General features: G+C 36.3%; 1 protein-coding gene across 5 annotated transcripts in view; it reads right to left on the bottom strand.

Annotated features, from left to right (window-relative positions):
- DMD (dystrophin) overlaps positions 1-24,147 on the bottom strand; it is a 1,320,554-nt gene that overhangs the window by 819,047 nt on the left and 477,360 nt on the right. For all 5 annotated transcript variants that reach the window (XM_075774516.1, XM_075774534.1, XM_075774546.1 and 2 more), the window contains 3 exons: positions 11,189-11,377; positions 10,631-10,812; positions 3,459-3,609 (listed from right to left, as the gene is read on the bottom strand). In XM_075774516.1, coding sequence (XP_075630631.1) covers positions 3,459-3,609; positions 10,631-10,812; positions 11,189-11,377 — 522 coding nt within the window. The remainder of the gene's footprint in view (positions 1-3,458; positions 3,610-10,630; positions 10,813-11,188; positions 11,378-24,147) is intronic.

Raw genomic sequence — 24,147 nt, 5'->3', positions numbered from 1 at the left:
AGGAGCGGAGGGCGCTTTGGAAGTGGGACTCTCACACACAGTGTGAGACACTTGAGAAGTCAGGGAACTGATGAAACCAGAAAGTTGAGTCATTTTCTAATCCCCAGACAAATTCGATGTGCCCTGAGCTAAAGGGCTGTTCTTTATAATCCAAGTGTCTATTTTTACCGTGAAATCCACTGACAAAAATCATTTGCATACAGGAACTTGGTGAAACAGTAATTTACAGAGAACAGTCTCAAGAGTAGAGCACGGTCTGTTAAATCAGTTAAACCAAAGTTTCTAACAAGTTCTCCTGAGCTTGTAGAGGTAGCAAAATTTAGGGGCTTAAAATGCGAGATGGATATAGATGTTGATAGATGGGATAGCAACAACAGAAACTCATAAAACTCCACAGTTCCTTTAACTCCTATCTATCAGAGAACAGCCTACGTGACTCCGATATAATCTACTTCAAAGCGAATAAAAATACCTACTTAGGGTATCCGAGTACCCAAAGAGAAATCCACCCCTGATATTTGAAAAGTTAGGAAGTGTCTCATTTTAACTTTGCAATTAATTTGAAGTACTGAAAAATTCTAACACTAAAAATTTTCCCTCGTTTCTGACATTTTCATAAAAAATAAAAAGGCTCAGACTTCCAGAAAAAATGCAAATACCTAACCAGCTTAGCAATTTTTTTGTAAGTTAATGAAACTATAAAATCTGCTAACTATAAGTTGTATAATAATAATGTGGAATAATAAAATCAGTTCAACTAAAAGCATATTTTTACTTAATGATAAAATTTCTAATATAATATTCTGCTTAGACAGCTCAATAGTCCTCAGATTTTTATAGAAAAGCAATTTTCTCCCTTTATAAAATTATAAAGAAGGGACACTTGAAACAACAGACAAAATACATAAAATACTGCTGTGAAGATCAATAGCTTTTTACTGAAATGTTTGACTATTGCTTTAAAATATACTGACTATGCCAGATTTCTTACCAGAACTGTGTACCTTGCTAATGACATAAAAACTTCTAGAGTTCACCTCCATTTCAGTCCACTCAGAAAATTTTCTATACTATATTAACTTTGTATACTCTCTATATACACTATATATGTACTATATATTAACTTCATATACTACTGAACTAAGTAGCACGCTAACTAAGCATGCAACTAAGAATGTTGAGTGCTTTCTGTGGTCTCAGTGATGGAAGTCACTCCTAATATGTATTGATTTTTTTTTTGTAATAGGACCCAGCGGGGAAATTGAAGTGTTAGTCACAAGAACTCAAGATCAATATTTTGAGATATCATTGAGAAAAAAGTAGCATAAAAGAAATGAGATGTATGGAAGTTAAAAATCAAAGGGGGATAAATAACATGAAATAGAGTGAAAAGTAGTTACTAATGAACAGATAAAGAGGGAAAGCCAAAATGATAAAGGTAGAGGGACACAGGATGACAACAAACCAAACCTATTATCTTTGTTGAGGTCTGTTTAATTAAAAGTGATCTTTGCTTTTTATATATTCTAAACTCTGGTTCCTCCCATCAATTCCTACAACATTGTTTCTGAGATATCCAGGGTCACGTGAGACTAAGAAAAACTAGGGGGGGGCAAGGTGTGTGTGTTGCTTTTTTGTTTGTTTATTTAATAATGAAGCAATAAATGTGCTATTAAAAATCTATTGGTTTAACTCTTGTTATAGAAGGTAGCTTTGTTGCATACAACATATAATAAAATTTTCTGACACTTTCACACAATACGTGAAAGAATGGAAAACATTTTGTTCTTTGACTTATAAGACAAACTATATATGAATAGAACTTCAGCTGAGTTGAAACCAAAACATTTTCTTTCCATTTTATTAGCTAAATTGCCTCTTGTACAGAAAATAGATTTAAAAAATAATACAAATAAATAATGTTGACTAGCCCATCACACCAAAAATTAAGAACTAGTATGTGGGAGAGGTATATATCTACATGTCTTCACTCAGAATATTCAAATACAAGCTAAATACCCATTTTTCTCAATATTAGAAAGAAACAGCATAAAGAGATTGCATAAATAAAAAGATTACATTTTACATTATTATTCAAATACAAAATACATAGAAATAAGAACAAAATTATTCACGTCTTAGTACTCATGTATTCAAAAATCTTTCAGGTTGCTCTCTCTAATTACCATTTCATAATGACCTACGGGTTTTTTTTCTGTTTGTTTTTTTGTTGTTTGTTTGGTTTTTGGGTTTTTTGGGGTTTTTTTAAGAAAATTTAATATCTGAATGTATGCTTCACTAGCAAACCCGCATTCTGAAATGCATTGTCTCCTCACAGGGCAAGCACAGACAGCACAAATAGCAGCAGTAGGTGTAGAATTTGTATTCTTCTTCAGTAGCAATCCTTAATCAGAATGCAGAAAAATCACCTTTAACACAGAAGTGGATCATGCAGTCTTTTGCAGCTTTTGACCTCTTTTTAAAAAAAAAAAAAAAAAAAACCACACCAACAAAAACCACCAACTGTAAAAGCTGGTTTCAGTTTGAATTGTGTTTTCGGGATGATCTGCCCTCTAAACCTGAACTAGCACTGATGCAGGCAATCAGGCATCAAATATTAAAATCTCTCAAGATACTATGGAACTGAACTGCTTTGAACCACTGATGTAGAAAGATTAACAGGTTATCGCAGTAAATCTCCATGACCTCACAAATCATCTGGGTTTTCTATACTTTTCTGTGTCTCCCTATCATTATCCCTATATGTCATGGATATAAATGTAAATATATTTTTAAATTTAAATTAATATGAAGCCAGACAATTTAATCCAGTAAATGAAACAAAGCTATTACACAAATTATACAGTCTCTTTAATGCTTAATTCTTCCAATTAAAGAATTACCCTCATGGAATGTGGAAAAAAATTGGCCAAATTCTCTCTTACACTACACTTATTAGTTAATTATTTTTCATTAATTAAATATTAAATTATTTTCTTCTGTTTGAAACTAGAGTCTATTTTATAGTGCTGTACAGTTACATATTCAGAGTCCCAGGAGTCCTAACAAGATTATGCAGTCTCACTACTGCATCATTGCCACTACAGCATGCAAGGAAAAAAAAATGCAACAGGTAAAGAGAAGAAAACACAGGTATTTAAAAAATGTGATATACTATTGTACTGTGTAATGAAAGGATATTACAGTTGCCTTGTGTATTCTAGTAAATTGTTTATATTTGAAAAGGAAGTAATTTTTTTTTGTTTTATATAGGGATAAAAGTCCCAATGAAAGTTGTGATAAAATAACTCTACGAATGATTGTTAATTGTACAAAACAATCAATATTAAACCAAGGTTCCATATTACTTTGCTATGTCCTAGTGGCAGTAGTAGAACTTTTGAAATATCAAAAACTCAGAATGTTTTTTATGCCTTTGGAAGCATACCACGGCATACCTTATGTTCTTCTATTTGACGCTTTAGGTCCTCTAGGTCTGGACCTAAGGGCTCCAAATCAATTTTCTTCGTCCTTTCCTCTGTTTTTGTCAGCCAGTCAGCTAATTGGGCTAGCTGCTGATTCTGCAGATCCATTAGGATTTTATGTAAACTGTAAAAAAAAAAAAAAAAAAAAATAATAATTTCAAATTATACATGAAAGAAAACAAGAAGCAGAAATAAGCCCTCTATACTCTTAACTGATTTTTATGAGGCTACATTTCAATCTAGAATAATAATTAAAAAAATTACTTTCAAACAGGTAAATGAAAATTCGTTGAAACAGTTTTGAATTACACAAACTGTTTTGAAAATTCTTTTCTAGAACCTGAGTAGCACATATAATATACTGTCAGTTAAAGTTTTGGCCTCTAGTTGCATTTCTATTAGAGCTGTTTGGAAATTTTGAAATTTTCAAAATTTCTACCACCTGGTTTCTTAAAGTTTGTATTGTCTACTAAAAGTGCTCAGACTGCTGTACTTACCAGACTCCCTCAAATTTAGGATATTAAACAGAAGAGTTTAATATCCTAAATCTTCAGTTAATTCAATGGAGAGTGCTCTGGAGAATTAAACAGGAAATACTTCAGTTTTGCCTAAACAAACTATTTTGATAGCTCCAAAATGATCTGTCCAGAAATCCATTACAAAGCCTTTACTTATAGTTGCCACCTTTAGAAATTCTCCAAACTTTCCTAAACAAAATCTTAATCTTACCAAAAGTATTTTAAAATAATGTGTAAAAGTATTTCTGAGTGCTGGAATTACAAGTAGTGATTTATATTACCTATATTTCACATAACCTAGAATTTTTAACTTAGATTTGACAGACTGAAGTCGCTGTCCTCAGTCACACTGAGCTTGGTGAAACAATTGTATGTTATAGTGTGTTACTTACAACTCAAGCACAACTCTTGCAGCAGAAATTTGGTTAACTACTTTCAGAACTCTACTTCGAAAATCTGCGTGGAACTTTCAGACTGGAGAAAATGGCCATGTAAGAAAGATGGCACAGTCCTACTCTACTCCCACTTATTTCTCAGTTGGCTTCCTGAAAATGTAGCCCAAATTAGAAAGCTACCGTAAATTTTGTCACTCTGTGACTAACAGCACCTAGAATTCACATTGACATTTTCTCCCATGAGGACATTTTCATAAGTACGTTTTCTCCTGCAGCAGCTGCAGACCAGCAGAAGTGCGATGTGATCACATTGCTTCAGAGAAGTGCAAGAGGTCTTGTCCCTGAACAGGTAGGCAGCTTAAGAAATGCTTGCACAAATCCAAACATGCAGCTTTCTGTCAGAATTTCAAGGTGTGCTCAAGTAAAGCAAGCACTTCTGAATTTGTCCAAACAATTTTGGATTTCCCCAAGATGTTTGGAACAAACCCAGAAGTGTATAATGTCTAAATATGTCCAAAGTAAGCATAATTCTGCATTTTACCAGAAATAAGTTATAGTTTTCAAACTAATCACCACAGAAGATTGCATTGAACATGTAGATAATTACTTTTTCGTACACCTTTAAATTCTTCTGAATTACCAGGATTTAGTATCTGTCAGCGTCACACATATACAATATGTGAAATCCCATATCTCATTTGTACCCTGTTCATATTTTAAGGCATATGTCTGAAACTTCAGCACTTCTAATGTTGGTTGTTATTTATTTGATTTCTTACCCTTTTTTAAAACAAACAAAAAACAAACCCAAAAAATTCCTTCCAGTTTGAATCTTCTCAAAATGAGCATTTGGTTTCTCATGAAATTTTTATATAATCAGTATTTGTTATTTACATAGTTTAAAAAAAAATACTATAGACACAGTATTAACTCATATTGTAAAAAGAATTTGCTAAGTTTCCAGTGCTATTTGATGCTTTCTTCATTTGTATTTCCGCTAACTCATACTCCATTCTTAGATACTATTCTTCAGTTTATAAGCAATCCTTGGAATCACCTATAAATTTAGGAATGCAAAATACTCTGAATCCTGCATATATACTAACTGTCAGATTTTACACTCGAGGGCAGAGCTGCCATTTAGAAGGACCTAGACAGGTTGGAGGGACAGGCCAGGAGGAACCTTAGGACATTCAACCAGGACAACTGCAAAGTCCCGCTCCTGGGAAGGAAGAACCCCGGGATGATAGAGGCTGGGGACTGACTGGCTGATGGAATTCCAGCACTAAATCTAACTGAACGTCCATCACTCTGCTATTGCCTTTCAGTCCCTGAAACAGCCTTTGCTTTAAAAAGAACAGAGCATTAGATGAAAGGCCTTCTCAAAATAAACTTTAACATGTTTATGCAAATAATAAATTTAGTGTTGGTAAATCTTTGTTAAATAAGGATTTATTTATTTTTTATCAAATACAAGTTTAACCAGATAACACAAACACATAGACTTCAAATACCCCAAAAATACCCCAGGCAACAAGATTGAATGGGAAATTTTCAAACAGGAGTGCAAACGGGAATTATTCAAACATTCCTAAGATTTGGGTATTTTAATCATAAAAACTTAGCTGTTACAAAAAGAAGCTGTTTGTACTTTTGGGTTTTTTTTTTCCTTAGGGCAGTCGACAACACTTATCATTTATCTCAGGCTTATCACTATCCGGATAGATGAAATAAACCAAAATTGGGTGAGGACTTCTGAAACAGAAGTAATCAAGTGGTATTAGTAACCATAGGAGGACAAGGCAGAACAGAGTTTCTTGAAACAGGAGTGGTAATGGAGAGAAAATGTGAAAGGCTGCCTGGGAAACAAAGAAAGAGTGTAAGTGGTGATCAAAGGAATTCGGAGAAGTACATGGACATGAAGCATACCTTCTAGTGCAGAGCAGCAGATACAGAAAAGGGGAGAAACTGCAGGCAAACACCGAGATGAGTTAACTTTATGGAAATAAAGACTTACAAATTTTTTTTTACAAAGTAAAAGTTTGGTTTGAAATAAGGTTTTAGTTACACCTGTTTCTTGAATGGTACCTCACTGGTCCTAGATAGCGCTGAGATAATATTGAATAATAGATCTTGAGCTCTGTGAAGCTGTTTCTGTTTCCAGAAACTAGCATAATTTTTAAAGATTCCAGTTGGTAGCTCTTGGAAGCAAAGAATCAAAGAAAACAAATCACAGGAACAACTATAAGCAGGAACCAAAACTTAAACAGAACTTGAGACACTGAAGTAAAAAAATGGTTCTAAGAAATGGGAAGGGTTCTATTAATCCAAATCTCTAAATAGTAGATATCAAACAGTAATGTTTTTCTGTATTACCTCTCTCAAGTTATTTTTTTGTTTTAAGAACAGAGTGTTATGGATCTTTGTGATGTACTACAATTTCAGGTTTGTTTTTTTTTTTTTTTTAGCTGGAAATTGTGCGTTAATTATTGATCAACATGACCAGAAGATACATGTAGTGTCTTTTCCACTCTAATCTCTCCCTTTCTTTATGGTTAGAGTACAGGAAGCTGATACTCTTCTTTATTATAACCCATGGTTCACAAGGGATTAGCTATCTCAGGTCTAACTGAGTCCTTCTTCACTTTCAAGTGTGTATTTTATTGTCTTACTTGATGTTCCTAACCAAGGTATTATAAATATTAAATATGATGCTTCATCCTAGAGATTTTTTTAGCAATAAATGAAACATATGGTATAGAAAACCTCATAAAGTAAAAAGAATTTGATTTAATAAAACCAAGATATGATGAAATAAATACTTACTATATAGAATATTGATATTATTCTGAAGCAAGGTGCATAAACTTGAAAATGAAATAAACACAGAAAATAATTTAATCACAGTTAATTCTTAAGCAAAAGAATGTTTCTTGTTTCTTCCCATTCTCCAGGTACTTTCTGGTTTTCAAATTACTTCTCTAAACATCTGATAGAGGTTTTAGTACTTATTGATATACCTCAGGAGATTATAATAATCTTTGTTTATGGTATGGCCCTCATTAGTTTCAAATACAAAATACTTTTCCATTGAATTGAATGTGTTTTAGTAGTTGTGGAATTCTCCATAAAGTGGTAAATTGCATAGTTTTCCTCTCCAGTGGTTCATTTATCATTCTGAGATGCTTACTATAGAGAACCCTATCTGGGGAAGGGCAGGAGGAAGAAATGAAAAAATGGGCTGTTTTCCTTCAGCACACTAATGAATGGCTTGCTAGAAGCGTGAAATACTTTCAATACATAGTGAGTGCATGGGAAATCCAATTTGGACTGCTTTTACACAATGGCATTGCTGTGCTCCAAACTTCTGCTGATATTCTGACCTCCTAAATCACTTTTCATAAGACCCTTTCACTTTTATAGTATCCTTTATCAGTATATCTTTCTCCTCTCGTTGTTGATTGCTTGCTTTTGTTTCCCCTGTGCTGTAAAGTGTGTAATTTCCTATTACCATTACAACAGAGGATAGTCTTGCTATTCTCATCTTCACAAAAAAAAAAACCCAATCAACAAACAAAACCACCACCACCCCAAAAAAACCCCTCAAACCAAAACTCAACAAAACAAAAAAACCCCCTACAACTAAACAACAAACCCCCAAACAACAACAACAACAACAAAAATCTCTGTTTGGATAAACATGCCACTGTTGCCTTACAGGCTAGATTACAGCAATGTGCTCAGAAGATTATGCTTTAAACTGAAGTAGAAGATAGATCCTGAGAGTTTAAATTGTGTATAACAACCCAGAAATATATTACATTGTGATATGAAAGTGGTTCATAACCCTCCAGCTGGTGCTTGAAACACAGGCGTTTGACCCAATAGGTCAAAATTAGCCACATCTAGGTACATCACTCCGGAGTAATCTTCTCTTGCCCTAACTCAAATTTCATTGAATTTATCACCGATTTTTTTTTTTTCTTTGTATAAGAAATTAAATAGTAGCACAGCATTCTCTGTGAAGCCCTTATCACATTATGTCTTCCACTGATTTCTGATTACCCGAATATGACATGCTTCGGAAGATACCAGAGCATTCAATTCCCCGAGCAATGACCTATAGCTGCGTCTGAGAGAGAAGTTTAACAATTGGTGTTAAAGGACCTTTTAGCAGACACAGTACCGCTAAATGTACATCCCACATTACTGGGATGTGCTGATTTAAATGAAAACAAATACAGCAAATAAAAACTGCCTACAGTAAAGTATTGTAGAGTCTTCGCTCCAGGAAAACAATAAAACTGAAGGAAGTTAGGTTGAAACATTTGAAATATGATTCTATAGGCTGTCAAAGAAAGATAAAATGAAGAAAAAATACTCAATACTCAGTGGTAAGCTGAAAAGTAAACAAATGTTTGGAATTACTAAGAACATATTGGGAAGAAAAAAAAAAAAAAGAGTGCAACTTTATGTGATTGTTGAAAAGCAGTTTGCCCTTTAATATTGTGGGCAATTCTGGTCTTCTGAACTCCAAAAAGATAAGGTAGAACTGGAAAAAGCCCAAAGAAGAGCAAGATGAATAACCAAAGATATATATACACATTCATTAATGGGGGGGGGGGGGGGGGGGGGGAATCAAGGAAAGATATACACTGTAACCCTCACTTGTAACATTGTAACTAGAAGGAACACTTAAGCTACCAGTGACAAAGAAAAAGGAGCCATTCCTCAAAAAAGTGGCACTCATACTGGGTAAGAGGACTGTGGAATTTGCTACCAAAGGATGCCATGAGCACTAACAGGTCCAAGGGGATGCTGAATAAATAGATGGAAGAAAAAAAACAAACCAAAAAACCCCCAAAAATAGCAGGTTACCAAATATGCAAAACTGCTTCCATCTTAGGAATTCACTTCAGCTGCAAACTACTAGAGGCCAGGGGAGTTTTATGGAGAACTTTAACGTAAGACAGGCAGTATTAGGTCAGAGCAATGATTCATACAGCCCAATATTTGGTCTTCACCAATGGCAAAAGGCAATGAGAAGATGCTACTTCAGGAGATCATGTATCTTCCCTAAAGGTTATCGTTTCTTCTGTACAGTCAGGATGCTGGGCTAGACCATTGGCTTGATAACTAGAGATATTCGGCTGTTATTAAAATCACATTTGCAAAAGGCATCACTCTCCAGCTGTACCGAAGGAACAGACAGAAGAGTTTCTCACATGTTCACTGGGATTTTCTGAGAGAAAAATTAAAAGCTCAGCAAAAAAACTTTAACGAAATCTACCTAGTTCAAAGTCCCTAAAAAGCCACCAGGGATCTCTGATTCAGGTTGTTTGTCACTGCATTTATTTAGTTTTAGTGTAGAGAACAGCTGTATTCTTCAGTAATTAATATGGCTTGGCTATAAAAAAGCTTGTAGTAACATTCAATTAATTTTAAAATTTTCACTGGATTGGACTTGGCATGATAGTTGGTAATCTTCACCATTGGTGCCCCTTACAGAACAGCCAGCAGATGTGCAAAATTCCTCATGATAAAGTAAGAATCAGTGATGCGAGTTTGAAACAGAATTATTAGACAGGGATTAAAGCTATCCACATAAAATGAAAAAAGAAGAGAGGCTGAGGAAAGGCAATGTGAAAGATCAGGTAAGTAACAAACCTTTTCTTAAGATAAGGAGGGCAACTCACAAAAAAAAATCTTCAATAACTTTTCTGGTTTAACAAAATTGCAAAACAAATTGCTCCACTGTGGCACAGTCTCAAGCTGTTACCTTTATGGGGTTTCTTATACTAGACAGCACTATGTAAATCAAAATACTTCCTGGATACCTAAGCTCCCACTCACTATTTTAATGGGATTAAGTTTTACAGGTCTTAAAGATTTGTTTCCCTTTTCCTTTTGTATCTCAGTAAAGATTCTTTCTTTTGTAGCGAAATATTGTGTGATACTTGCTGAAATAATCAGAAAAGAGTTAGGTAGGTTATATAAATTTTGCTTAAAACGTTATTAGTGTCCAAGTCATCGATAGCTGCTGATTTCTGTGGCTTCCAGTCTCATAACAACATGGAAGCTTATAAGTCACTACACATCAAATTTCAGATTAAAAAGATCTGAGATGGAGTTTTGTTCACAGTGAAGGGAAAGAAAATCTCAACTGTTAGTCAAGTTCATGATTGTTTCAGTCAAACTCCATATATATTATTTTACCTGACATATTACTTACTTGCTTTGTTTTTCCATACTTGCTACCCTGAGACTTTCCCATCGAGAATTAAGTAGATTCATTTGTTCTTGGATTTCATTCTCTTCATCATCTGAAAGTTTTCCAATTGTTAGAAGTTGACTTCCAACTTGCAAAACATTGCCAACACGTCCTTGGTGAGCTGTTAATTCCATCATAAAACCCTGACAATAAAAATAAAGCACAGTTTTAAGTTTGATTCTTTGGAAGGAAAGAGCAGATTTTTGAAAAACATCTTCAATTCCACCACTTTCCAAACCTGATTTTCAACTTTGTTTTTTATAATTTCAACCCATCCCCAAACCTTGTAAGACAAAACAGAAATAAACACTTGCACTTTTTGTACAGGGCACAGTCTCCATTACTATCTGTAACTTCTCCAAATTAAAAAAACCAAACACATGCACACACCCCTCCCCTCAAAAAAAAAAAAAAAAAAAAAAAAGGAATAAACTAGAAATATCTTTGGTTTGTATTTTTGCCTTTATTATGGAACACAAGTAGATAAATGCCTGCTGAAAAATTAGCATAAACATATACCTCATGGGTGTGAAATTGTTCTTTTACAACTTCTACATCAGTGGATATATCTCCTTGTGCTTGCAATGCATCTTCAGCAGAGAGAAGCCATGTGAGTACTTCTTCTAAAGCAGTTTGGTAGTTTTCAAGATCCGTTTCAGGCCCCACCCGTATGGTGCTAAATGTCTTTTCTTCAACAGTTTCTAAAAACTGATCAAAACCCAAATTTTAAGAGTAATGCAAATAGCAGCTGCTCAGAGAGTTCTACAAAGGAATCAATAGAATGCCATTGTCTTGTATAAAAAACCCAGCTTTTTATAAAACAAAAACATATTGGATAGCTAATGTGTGGAAGTACTTATTAATATAAAATCAGTTAATTGACCCAGATAAGAATGAAGGAAATAAAAAAATAAATTCAGATTAAATTAGATATTTTACATTAGAATTCAAAATTCATAGCAACTGTTCTGAACAGTGACAATATTTAAATTATACCTGTAGAGTTCTGTTATAATTTTTTTTTCAATAAATAGTCTGATTTTTCAATCAGACTATTTTTTTTTCCAATAAATAGTCTGTTGGTTTTTTTTTTTTTCAATAAATAGTCTGATTTTTCATTTCTAGTTCACTGTTTCTTATTTAAGTATTCTCTCTTGGAGAATTTATTTCCCATAGCAGCTGGTAAAATTATATCATCAAAAAAGCAGTAAGTTGCATGCTGACATTGCAAAGAATCTATGGAAATAGAATATAAAAAAAGAAAAACAACCTTTTACATTACACACAATACTAGGCTTGAACAATCCATAAACACCTATTTTGTTAAAACCATTCTAGAAAGTTGAAAAAGCTCAGAAATCTCATGCCAAATTGTAACTTTTTAAAAACAAACAAAAGTGCATTACTGTTGATTTCTCCTTCTGACAAAGGCCACCTTTATATTTATACTTTAGCACTCAGATGATTCTTACAAACACAGAATTCACACTTATGCTCTACTGCTTAAAGTCAAGAGAAATCTATAACAAGTTTTTATGGATCACTATAATTGCAGAAGACAAGGACAAAACAGAAGCAAGAAATACAGGACATTCCATCTTTTTTTCAAAAAGTTCTGAGGATGTTTATTTACTTTGCTAGCAAGTTAGTACAAAACCAAACAGTTCATATTAAAAAATGCTTATGCTTTTATAAAAAATGATACCAAGACACTTAATGTTTTTATAGCTAGCAGAAACTGTCTCTACTGACAATACTTCTGCCAAGAAAACACTCAAAGCAGTGCCTAAAGCCTTTCACTGTAGTTTAAGACAGAAAGACTAGAAAGCAGGCAGGGTCATGAATGTAACATAATTACTTAAAATGAAATCTTCATTCTTCACCTTCATCAAAAATTCTTTCTGAATTGTATAGATCTAATAATCACATACAATTTCTGTGAACCACTCTGTCATATGTGTGTTAGTCCAATTAAAACACCAGTCACCTTCATCACCGCATATGCATGAAAAAAATTGTCAGTAATTAAAGCTGTATCAGAAAAGCACGCTTGGAAAGCTGATGAACTCAATAGTTTGTGGGTTTTTGGTTTCTAGAAAGTACTCCCTTACATGAATATAAACAATGAAGCACAGAAAATGTTCAACATATATTCCTGCTGCACAAAGTAATATTTGAGTTGTGTACATCTCCAGATTTTCAATAGTCTACAATGCAATAAGAAGTTACAGCCAATCACATCACATTTCACCAGCAAGATGATTTTTATTTTTTTTTTTTTTAAGTATACAGTCTACTGTGGAAAGGGATAACTTTACCATTGCTTTTGCATATATAATGATTTTTTCCTTTCTATAACAATACTGCACAGAATATACCCATGTCTGATACACAGGGCGGGGGGGGGGGGGGGGGGGGGGAGATGCTGTAATAGCTGAGTAAGACTAGGAATATCATGTTTGCAGACATTTGGCCGCTGTCAGCTATTTGAAAAGTCCCCATGTGGAAATCCTCCTTTCTCTAGATCTGATACGTGATATTGTCTCATGCATGACAAGTGTTCAATAAAGTACCCCCTAACAACTCTTTTTTCTGAGGAACAACTACTCAGTATAATTATTCCTAGTCACATTGACCAGCATTTTAACTGCTTTCTCATGCTATCACAAATATTATACAGAATTGCATTGAAAAAATCTTGGACTTGTGACCTTCAATGGCAAAATGGTGCAGGCAACTACTGCACCTTTGTAATAACTCTTGAAGAAATGTAAAGACAAGCTAACACTCTAACATCTAAACTGAAAGAGTTGCTTGGCAGGTATTCCAAAGTATGTTCTCATTCAAAAAATTGCCATTTTCTGACAGAAGGAAATCAGAGAAAGGCTAGAGGAAGTATAACCAAAGGACTTTGCAGAATGGTGTCAGTAATCCTTACACTGGTAGTGGAAGGAAATCACAACTTTTCCACCTTCCCTCAAATCTTACAGCATTACTGACATCAGAGAGCTGGGGTCTGTCATGAGGTGACAAAACAGAGAAATGGATATCTGCTGTGCTTGAAGTATAAATATTTTGGGTTTGGTGTGGTGGGTATTTTTGCCTTTTTTTTTTTTTTTTTTAAGAAAATATTCATTTATGGATAGCAGAACTGAGTAGTTCTCAACTGCTGAGGCCTAATAAAGTCACTAGATCATTATGACTTCTCTTTCCCCATGCATTTTGGGGAAAGAAAAATTAAAACAAAGAGCTTGTTGAGCATGCAGAGTATGTGTGTTTGGATTTGACAATGACATATGCAGGGACCCCCGGGATTGTCAAATGAATTAAAACAAATCCTCCTCACTGATTTCATTGATAAAATCAAGCTGTAGTTACACACTTTCAAAACTGTGCTAAATTCCTTCTGCATCTTTAAGCGTATTCTCTGTTAATAAGCCATACTAGAGCAATGGCCACTTTGATCTGAATCTACACAAGCAGAGAATATTCACATCGTAGAAAAGTCTACAAGCATATAAAACATGCCTCAGAGTCAACTGTTGGTTTTGACTTGACAAAATACATATATTTTAAAATCCACTGTCATACTGTAGCTTCACTACTTCCATCAGTGCCGTTAGCTCTCTAAAAGGTAACTGTACATCTTTGCTCATCCTGCACATGGAATGAAAAATAACTGCTAAAATCAGCAGAAATTCAGACTGTTCGCTCAGATATAAATAGAATATCAAACACTAAGTTAAATATTCACACTTGGAAGAGGACAACTACTGACCTAATGCCTATGCCACACACTTTTTATTAAAACAAACAAACAAAACTCTGCCACCCCCCCCCCCAAAAAAAAAACCACAAAAAAAACCCAAACAAAAAAGCATCTCAAAGTAATATTCATCTACGTAAAGACTATTAACCCCATAATACAAACCAAATTTAAGTATGTAGATTCTACAGCACCAAGAATAATCCACACTGAACTAATCTGCATAACACAAACAACAATGAAAACCATGAATTTTATAAATCATAATGGTAGGCAAATCCATTTAACAAAACCCACAATCACGAACCAACACAAACCAACACTTCCTTGTGGGTGCCCTTATTTCTGAATTTATATGAAATCTTTTCAAAATTCCTAAAATACTGAGAAAAAATAGAATTTTAAGGTATTGCATGTACTACATTGATAACAAAGAAATAGAGTTATTTATATAGATATCTAATATAAGTTGTGATGGCTGTTTCTAACCATAACTTTTTAAGAGAATGAAAAACAATTAGGACATGCTAAAGTTAAATTGCTATAGCCATATATTGCTAGGAAGACTATACTTAGGAAAAAATATGCAGTTTCATTCTTGAATTAAAAACTATTCTTACTAAAGTATTCCTGCCCCTCTACTCTCGTGAGACCCCACCTGGAGTGGGGGTTCAGCTCTGGGGGCCCCAGTACAGGAGAGACATGGAGCTGTTGGAGCGAGTCCAGAGGAGGCCACGAAGCTGATCAGAGGGCTGGAGCACCTCTCCTGTGAGGACAGGCTGAGAGAGTTGGGGTTGTTCAGCCTGGAGAAAAGAAGGCTCCGGGGAGATCTAATTGTGGCCTTCCAGTACCTGAAGGCGCCTACAGGAAAGCTGGTGAGGGACTGTTTATCAGGGAGTGTAGTGACAGGACAAGGGGTAATGGGTTTAAGCTGAAGGAGGGTTGATTTAGATTAGATTATCAGGAAGAAATTCTTCACTGTGAGGGTGGTGAGACACTGGAACAGGTTGCCCAGAGAAGCTGTGGATACCCCATCCCTGGAAGTGTTTAAGACCAGGTTGGATGGGGCTTTGGGCAACGTGGTCTAGTGAAGGGTGTCCCTGCCCGTGGCAGGGGGTTGGAACTAGATGATCTTTGAGGTCCCTTCCAACCCAGACCATTCTATGATTCTATGATTTAATGATTGTGCAAGACAAAGTTGATTAGGTACAGCCAAAGCAAAACACATCTACTGAATAATAACATATGCATGATGACACAAATATTAAGGGGGAAGATAACATGAAAAATTCGGGTGTTTGATGAAGACTGCACCACATCTAGCTAGGAATCAGTCAGCCAGTCAGCTCACAGACTATTTTGAAAAATGGCCCAATATTTCTGTATGGAAGATAGTCATGGTCATTATTATGGACTGACCTAGAAGGAAAAAAAAATTCTCTCTTGACCCATATGTTGTCCTCTAGAATATGCCTGGCAGCTGTATGAATTAATTCAGAGTCTAAATCACGAGCTTGCAACTGCTTCACAGTAAGAAAGTGAGGGGAGGAAGTGTTCCTCGTCTATTATTGCATTATGTTACTAAAAGGAGGAAAGGGATTCTCCAAGAATGTTTCTATTTATTCATAAAGGCTGCTTCTGAGTTTTAGAAATTAGTTGGGCAGTTTTAGAAAGCAGTTTTGCAGTAAAGATTTAGGGTTCATTCCAATACTCTTAAATTACATTACATATTTTCTTCCTTCAGAAACTGCCTGTCTCACTGTAAAAGATGCAGAATCCGGCTCTAGACATTTAGAGCTTTAGAAGTCAGAGACAAAGTTTTAAAGAAAAATTTTTTTTAGTAAAGGCAAATTTAAGCCCAGAGTACTTTTCTCATTTTGAAAACTCACTTTGCAGGATTACAGCGTCAGAAAGTAGCATACATTTTTCACCTTCTAACCATGCCTCCTACCAGGTGAGACTGATACCACTGCTTACTCTTTCCGTTCGTCCAAGTTGCTCCTTATAAAATCATATTTTATGTGTCTCTAAAATCACTAAATTATAACTATTAAAACATTAAATGCTAAAATGTTCTTTGCAATAATCTAGACTGTTTTCTTAACAGATAACATCAGACAGAATAGTTCAGTCATTTCTGGTAACAAAACTAAGAAAATACATTAGTCAGAGTTTGTTATTTTAATGTTGACTACTTCCTTGTTCTAAATGAGGCTGACATTTTCATTTTATTAAAGATTTCAAAACTGCCTTTGTGAATGAAAACATCTTGGGTCAGGAAGATGGGGTCGTTTTTTGCCATTCATATGAAAATCCACCCAGGTCTGGCCTTATCACAGATCTGAAAAGTTGCAAGTTTTGCTTACTCAGTTGAAACAACCTAGATTTTTAGTACCTGATTTTCTCAGTGGTTTAACTTGTACTGCAGATGTTTCCACCTGGATGAATGGGCCTGCCCTTGGAACTGCATTTTTGAGATGCAGTAGATTATTAGTTCATTGAAAGTCAATAGAGCTTAGGCAATGTGCACGTTGAGAGGAAAAAAGCCGGAACGAAGCAGTATGAATGAACGTACATTACAAAGGAAAGAAAATTCTGGAACAATTGACAGGAAAGGGCAAAGGAAAATTAATCTCTTCAACTACTCTGTTGGGTGCAGTTGGTACAAATAAAGACTGACAAAGACAAATAAGAGTATAGAAGAAGGCTGAAATCAACCAAAAGCAAGTGAAAAAAAAAACTGGAACCAATTGGGTTGGGAAAAAAGACTAAGACTGGGAAATGTGAAGACAGGTAAGATAGTATTAAGAGTTAAGAAACAGGAACCAAGCTGCCAGCTACCTGGAATGATCAAATTTTCTACCAATTTAAAAACTTTCATTTTACGTACATGGTCAAGTAAGTCAGTGGTTCACAAAAAGATTTTCTATTTTGCTTTCTTCAACACACTTGTACTTGGAAAAAAACATCAATGCAGGTTTTGGTTAGTAGCTGCTTGACACATGCTGGTTTTATTAACTCTCTAGGGAAATTTTTAGTCTATTAAAGGGTTTTAGTTATATTGAGTTTTTTGTTCTGACAATAACATATATTGTTGTTTGATGTATTACAGATGACAAACACATTGTGCTTGTCTCTCTAAGAAGGCTCTTCCCATTCAAGCACTTAAGAATCATGGCTCCAAACAGTAATATGACTTCCTGTGGATGTGTTAAATCAACTGACTGTGACTTAACAGAATCACTTTCACCATACACATACAAGACTATGATTTCTTCCTGTTGAAATGTCTAGTCTACTCACCATTCTTCAACCCGTCCCTTTTCTGATCCAAGAACAAGTCACATTCTAAAGGGATGTATATTTCATGTCCTATCATGTCACGCAGTAGACTCTGAGGTCATTTGGTCTCTACGTAATACATAAATCGGAGTAGTCTTCACATAAAGACAAAATTTTTATACCCTTGGATAAATTTTCACTATTAATTAATGACTCTTCACAGAACAATCCAGTAGTAAATGGTAACAGGGTCCTGAAAGTATATCACAGGTCAAGAAGCCTAGGGTCTGTTCCCAGTAGTAGTGCTACCAACAAGATAACTCCAGATCAGCAGATTCAGCTCTCTTGACATATGTCTATTGTGTTTTATACTATCACATATATATAAAAAAAAAAAAAAGGAAAAGATAATTCTATCCATTAATGATGATCAGTCCACCTTAAAATTGGAATTGTGATCAAGGTATCATGCAGTATCATCAAAAATATTCAAGATGGAATAGATAATAGTCACATATATTTAATTTTAATTTTTAAAATGTAAATTCTAAATGTAAGAAGGACTTAAGTAACAGCCACTTTAAAGTACACTGTTCTGACAAAAACCTTTTAAATGTTCTAGGTTCTTAGTTAAATTAAATTCTAAAAATTGCTATGAGCAGAAAAGCCATTAAATGTATAAACAGAAAAATGGAATGGATACAGGGGAATTGTGTCTTAGCCAAAAGAAATACAAATGGATTATAAAAAAAAAAAAAAATAAAAATTATATTTTTAGCATGTCATATAGGGGACTGAGGAACAAACACAGACTTTATTCCCTTTCTCTCTGGCCACACTCAGACAAATGGAGAAGGACAGATATCAAAACCTATTTTGCTAAAATACAATTGGACATTTCAAGAATAACAAGTTAAACAAAAACAAATATTGAGCTTTTTTTTTTTCATTTTTGTATACACTTCATTATGAATTCAACAGCATTATAGTTCAAAAAACTATGATAACATATATTTATGGCTCCATCATTCTGGAAGGAAAGTAGCTTTCTCTTTTCAGCATCCTGTTCAGTTTCGTTCTCTCTTCCTTTCCTTTGTTCTATATTCTCTCTGTCTTCTGCTATTGCTGTCAGTGAAATCAGTTTTATCCCATAACATCTTTTAATTTGATTATGTCAGTCATCTGACTGATTATCATATTCTCTCTCCTCACTGACTTTATGAGACACTGTTTTTCCTACCTGTACCTAACAGAAGAGTAACTTTGACAGTTCCTATCAGTTGCAAACGTATATACTTGTTCCCTCCTCTCTTATTACCTTCACTGAGCTTCAAATTTTCTTCAGTATTTTAAGTATTCAAATCTTTCATTCACTGTAAGACTTTTGTTACTCACACTACCAAGATAGCGTTCCTTTCCCTACTGTCATTTTACCTGAGGGCTAATCTCTGCCAAAGCAGCATGCCTTTTCTTCTTCTTTTCCAAGGAGAAATGTGCTTTTCTTGTATGTCTGAAAGTTATTTCTTAGGCCTGTTCCCATACTGTTTCAATGTCGTCTTTAACCTCATTTGCAATGATGGCTTTAAGAATCTTTATTCTCTCACCCCCAAATAATGCTCAAACCAGTTTATGAGCTATCACACTTATCCCTACACTCCACAGTGTAAAGGAAAAGATTTTGCAAGTTCTCTGAATAGGCAACTCCTACTTGTGGGGAAGAACATCTTCCTACACAAGGGGCTAAGAGTACACCTGCGCAGTCAGGACCAGGCAGCTATAGGTTTGCTCTGCTCATGTATGAGCCACACACCAACACTGGTCTGACCATATGTGACGGACGTTAGCCACGTGTTGACTTTTTTGACTCTTATTACATTGCATTATGAAGACTGGCTGGGCTACGTGGAATGCCCTCGGGTGAAGGGACATTACTTCTGCCTGATGAGCCACTGAGCTTGCATGCAGACAGAAAGTTCTCTAGATAGCTCAGTGCGGCACGTGCTAGAGTAGCAGCACAGACTGTGGAGCCAGAGGAGCTCAGACCTGAGCAAAAGAGAAACTGCCCAGGAACAAGAGAATACTTGGTTCCACTTGCTGAAACACAGAAAGCCACAGAACTGACTGAAATATAAGGCAGAATCGAGAACCAGCCTGCACAGACACAGTGGAAGAAGGAATAATTGCCCAGAATTTTTAAAATTTCTATTTAATCTTGTACAGTCACTTTTTTTTCTATTTAGTAAGGGAAGTATTCTTGTGATTTATTAAAAGCACAGGTGTGTGGGTTAAGCCTCCCCTTACACAGATACCTCTGGCTGGAACTAGACATTGTCAGCCTTAAGAACCTGGGAATCCTTTATAACTATTCCAACCTTTCAAACTTCATCTTAGCCAATACACTAGGAAAAACAAAACCAAACAGAATGATGTAAAGAAACCGCATTATATTTTTCCAGCTATCTGAAGTACTTGAGCATAAAACGAGCAATATGTTATCTATTTCATGTGAGGCTTCTCTACTATTGGAAGCCTTCCCCTACAGTAATCTGTTAAAAACTTCATTGTAATTCTAATTTATAATTCCATTCTATAATAATGTTAATACTTCCATTATATATTTTACAGGTAAAGGAAAAAAGGCAGACTAATGTCTACTCTACTGTCTTTAGCCAGAACTAACAACTCTCTATTGCAGATTAGGGCAGAACAAACAGTAATCAACCATCTGCAGTAATGTTGACTAAATTTTACTAGTGGAAAATCTGAAAGTAATTTCTTATTCTTTAGAATTTCTAAATGTAAAGCCATTTTATAATATCGTCCTTGATAGCTGATAAAGCTGTCTTTATTACAAAATACACAATTGTGACAGAACATCATCCTTTTTGCCTATAATTCAGTCAATAGCTACTGTCTGGTACTTTTTTAAGTCCCATCTTGGGTAGGGGAATTAGAGCTTAATTAAAAAATAAAAAACGGTCACATGCTGCAGCCTCCCAGCAGTCTTATCATGTGTGTGCAAACACATCAGCAACTCAACACATCAGCAAATCAACATAGTATTTTGCTTAATTAGGAGAGTAATATGGTCCACTGTATGGTACTCACTAGAGCTATCACTACTGTTTTTGGTTATCAAGTTCTCAAAATAAATGGAATTGAGTAGTAATAACATTAACCTGTTCAGGAAGATAACTGAAGGTTCATGAAATGATAATGCTGAGGACAGCAGCCATCCATATCTACATATGCAGAATCCGAATGGAGAAAAAAGAATCAGGATTTGAAAGAAAAAATATTTCCACTGAAAAAATATTTTCCTCTGAAATAGTGGGTTTTTTTCACACTGTGTGTCCTTGGAGAGGACTATTCACTTAAGCTCAGTGATGAACTTCTATAAAAACAAACAAACAAACAAACCCCCAGCAATCAAAAAAGAGGACCACTCAATAATTTGATCTTAATTAACTGTTGGAATAAAGGGATACCAGTTAACAAATGCAATTACGTATAGGAAGAATATTCCTTTCTGGTAGAAAATTGCCCTGAGCCTCTGGCTCAATGTCTCAGAAAAAACAGTGAGGAAAAAGTTACATAAAAGACTATGACAGAGTACAAATACAACAATAGCAATGGCCAAAAAAGTACTAAAATTGACTCAATCTCATTCAGTGCACAGAATGGGCAGCATTCAATAAAAGTCTATTTAATATTGTATTTTAGTGCTATTGTTCTGGTGCAAAGCTAAATCCTTGTCTCATTGATTTTTTTTTTCCCAGTGCTCAGTAGGGGTTTTTGGTGGTTTCCCTCCAGCTCCAATAGCCCAAACACTTCAGCCACACCCACATATCCCCTCTATTTTACATGTGTTGGAGTGAAAGACAAAATATACCATAGTTCGAGGCAACTGATTCATGATGCATAAGGCCTGATTTCTCCGGGTCCTAGATATTAATTTAGTTCAAAGTATATTTCCAAGTGAATCCAGATGTATCCAAGTGCTCAATGCTTCATTGGTTTAGACCTCAACATCTCACAGAGCCCATCCAGACCTCAGGAACATCTCTGAAATATTACTATGCTCAGAAGGAACTCCATAATTGAGGTAAAGAATATTTCTGAGCAGCAGTCAATTGTCTTTCATGGAACTGTCTTTCTGCAATTCCCTGCTCCTTTACTTAACATCTTTCACAAAAGTGAGCAGCTACAGTGCTGACCTCTGGAAGAAGAGAGATATGAAATAAGTTAGCAGAGCTATGCAATAGGCAGGGAAGAGAGAAAGAAAAATGTGTGTAGAGGTAGTTGAATTGCTTCTCTCTCTTTCCTGACCCATACAGTCGTGGGCAATTCAGGAAGACCTTGAGATATCCTCTCTCTGTCTACCTTCTAACTTCTGCAGTAAACCAATCTGTGTTCACCAAAGCAACAGTCTCCTTCATCACACAGTCCAGACTTCCTTTTACAACAGGCTCATCCAGTTCACTGAAGGATATAAGAATACCAAGTATGTAATTAAAAGCTCTGTTCTAATGTATCTGCGTAACACACTGAATTTACAATATTCCATGCAACGTGAATTCCCCTGTTTCTCTACTTCTAGGCAGTTAACCTTAATAATACTCCTTTAACAGAGGGAAAACCTGTTTTGTGTGTGATTTCCATGGATTTTTTTCTTTTTTTTTTTTTTCTTTCTTCTTTTTTTAGTAAACTTCATAAAAGGAGTTCCATCCCGTGGCAGTGCTACATGAAATGTGCAGTTTGGTTTGGGAGATACTCACTGTCAGCTCAAAACAAAAATATACAGCTCTCAGGCTGCAGGGAGTGTCTGAGCTTGGCACTGGCAGGGGAAGGCAGTAGTGAGATTGGCTGCGTGAGATGTGACCAGGTGGATGATCTGCTCAGCCTGGTGACAGAATTACGTGAAGAAGTGGAGAGGTTAAGGAGCATCGAAGAGGCTGAGACAGAGAGACTGGTGGAGCCAAGCTCTGCCCTCCCTGAGAGAGAAACAGGGACAGCTAACAGGCCAAAGCCAAAGTGAAGGGGACCCTGTATCCTCCCCTTGCCAGGCAGAAGACAGCAGCCTCAAAGAGGGGAGTGAATGGAAACAAGTCCACACTCGGCATGGCAGGTGAACCTTCTCCTCCTCACCCACCTCGCCATCCCACATACCCCTGTGCAATAGGTACGAGGCTCTGGCTGTGGAAGACCACTCAAGCAAGGATATGGATGACAGTCAAGCTACTCCAGAGGTAGCACCTAGGCCCAAAAGGCCCATGCCTCGGATCGTGACCACCCCCAACAAAGAAGAAAAGGAGAGTTATAGTCGTACTTCCATCTGAAGGGTACAGAGGGCCTGATATGCAGGGCAGACCCTCCTCTCGGAGAAGTCTGCTGCCTCCCCGGGGCACGTGTCAAGGACATTGCTAGGAAACTCCCCAGCCTGGTACAGCCCTCTGACTATTACCCACTGCTGCTCCTCCATGTGGGTGGGGATGAAGGAGAGGCACGCACCACAAAAGCAATCAAAAGGGACTTCAGGCTCTTGGGACAGTCACTGAAGGATTTGGGAGCGCAGGTAATATTCTCCTCCCTCCTTCCAGTTGAGGGCAGCAATCTTGGGTGGAACAGGCGGACACAGTCCATAAATGCATGGCTCTGTGGCTGGTGTCAATGCCACAATTTTGGGTTCTTTGGCAACGGGACAGCCTACATGGCACCAGGCCTGATGAACCCTGATGGGATTCATTTCTCTCAAAGGCGGGAGAGGATCTTTGCCCAGGAGCTAGTGGGGCTCATCGACAGAGCTTTAAACTAGGCTCAAGGCGGGGAGGGGGGATAACATCAGGCTTGCCAGCGACATGTTGTCTGGGAGAAATACAGAGAAACTGTCCAAGCAGCCAGGGAGCAGGTTAGGAAAGCCAAAGCCATGATAGAAATTAGTCTGGCCAGGGATGTCAAGGACAACAACAAAAGCTTCTATAGGTATGTTAGTGAGAAAAGGAGGATGAGGGAAAATGTGGGTCGCCTACGAAATAAACCAGGTGACCTGGTTACCCAGGATATGGAGAAGGCTGAGGTACTCAATGACTTCTTTGCCTCAGTCTTCTCAGGCAAATGCTTGAGCTGCACTGCCTAGGTCGCAGAAGGCAGGGACTGGGAGAATGCAGAACCGCCCACTGTAGCAGAAGGTCAGGTTCGAGAATATCTAAGGAACCTGAAGGTGCACAAGTCCATGGGACCTGATGAGATGCATCCGTGGGTCTTGAGGGAACTGGTGGACGAAGTGGCTAAGCCACTCTTCATCATATTTGAGAAGTTCTGGCAGTCCAACAAAGTTCCTGCCAACTGGAAGAGAGGGAACATAAACCCCATTTTTAAGAAGGGTAAAAAGGAAGACCCAGGGAACTACAGGCCAGTCAGCCTCACCTCC

Source organism: Balearica regulorum, chromosome 1 (assembly GCF_011004875.1).
Source record: "Balearica regulorum gibbericeps isolate bBalReg1 chromosome 1, bBalReg1.pri, whole genome shotgun sequence".
Lineage (NCBI taxonomy): Eukaryota > Metazoa > Chordata > Aves > Gruiformes > Gruidae > Balearica > Balearica regulorum.
This window is presented reverse-complemented; position numbering and strand designations above follow the sequence as displayed.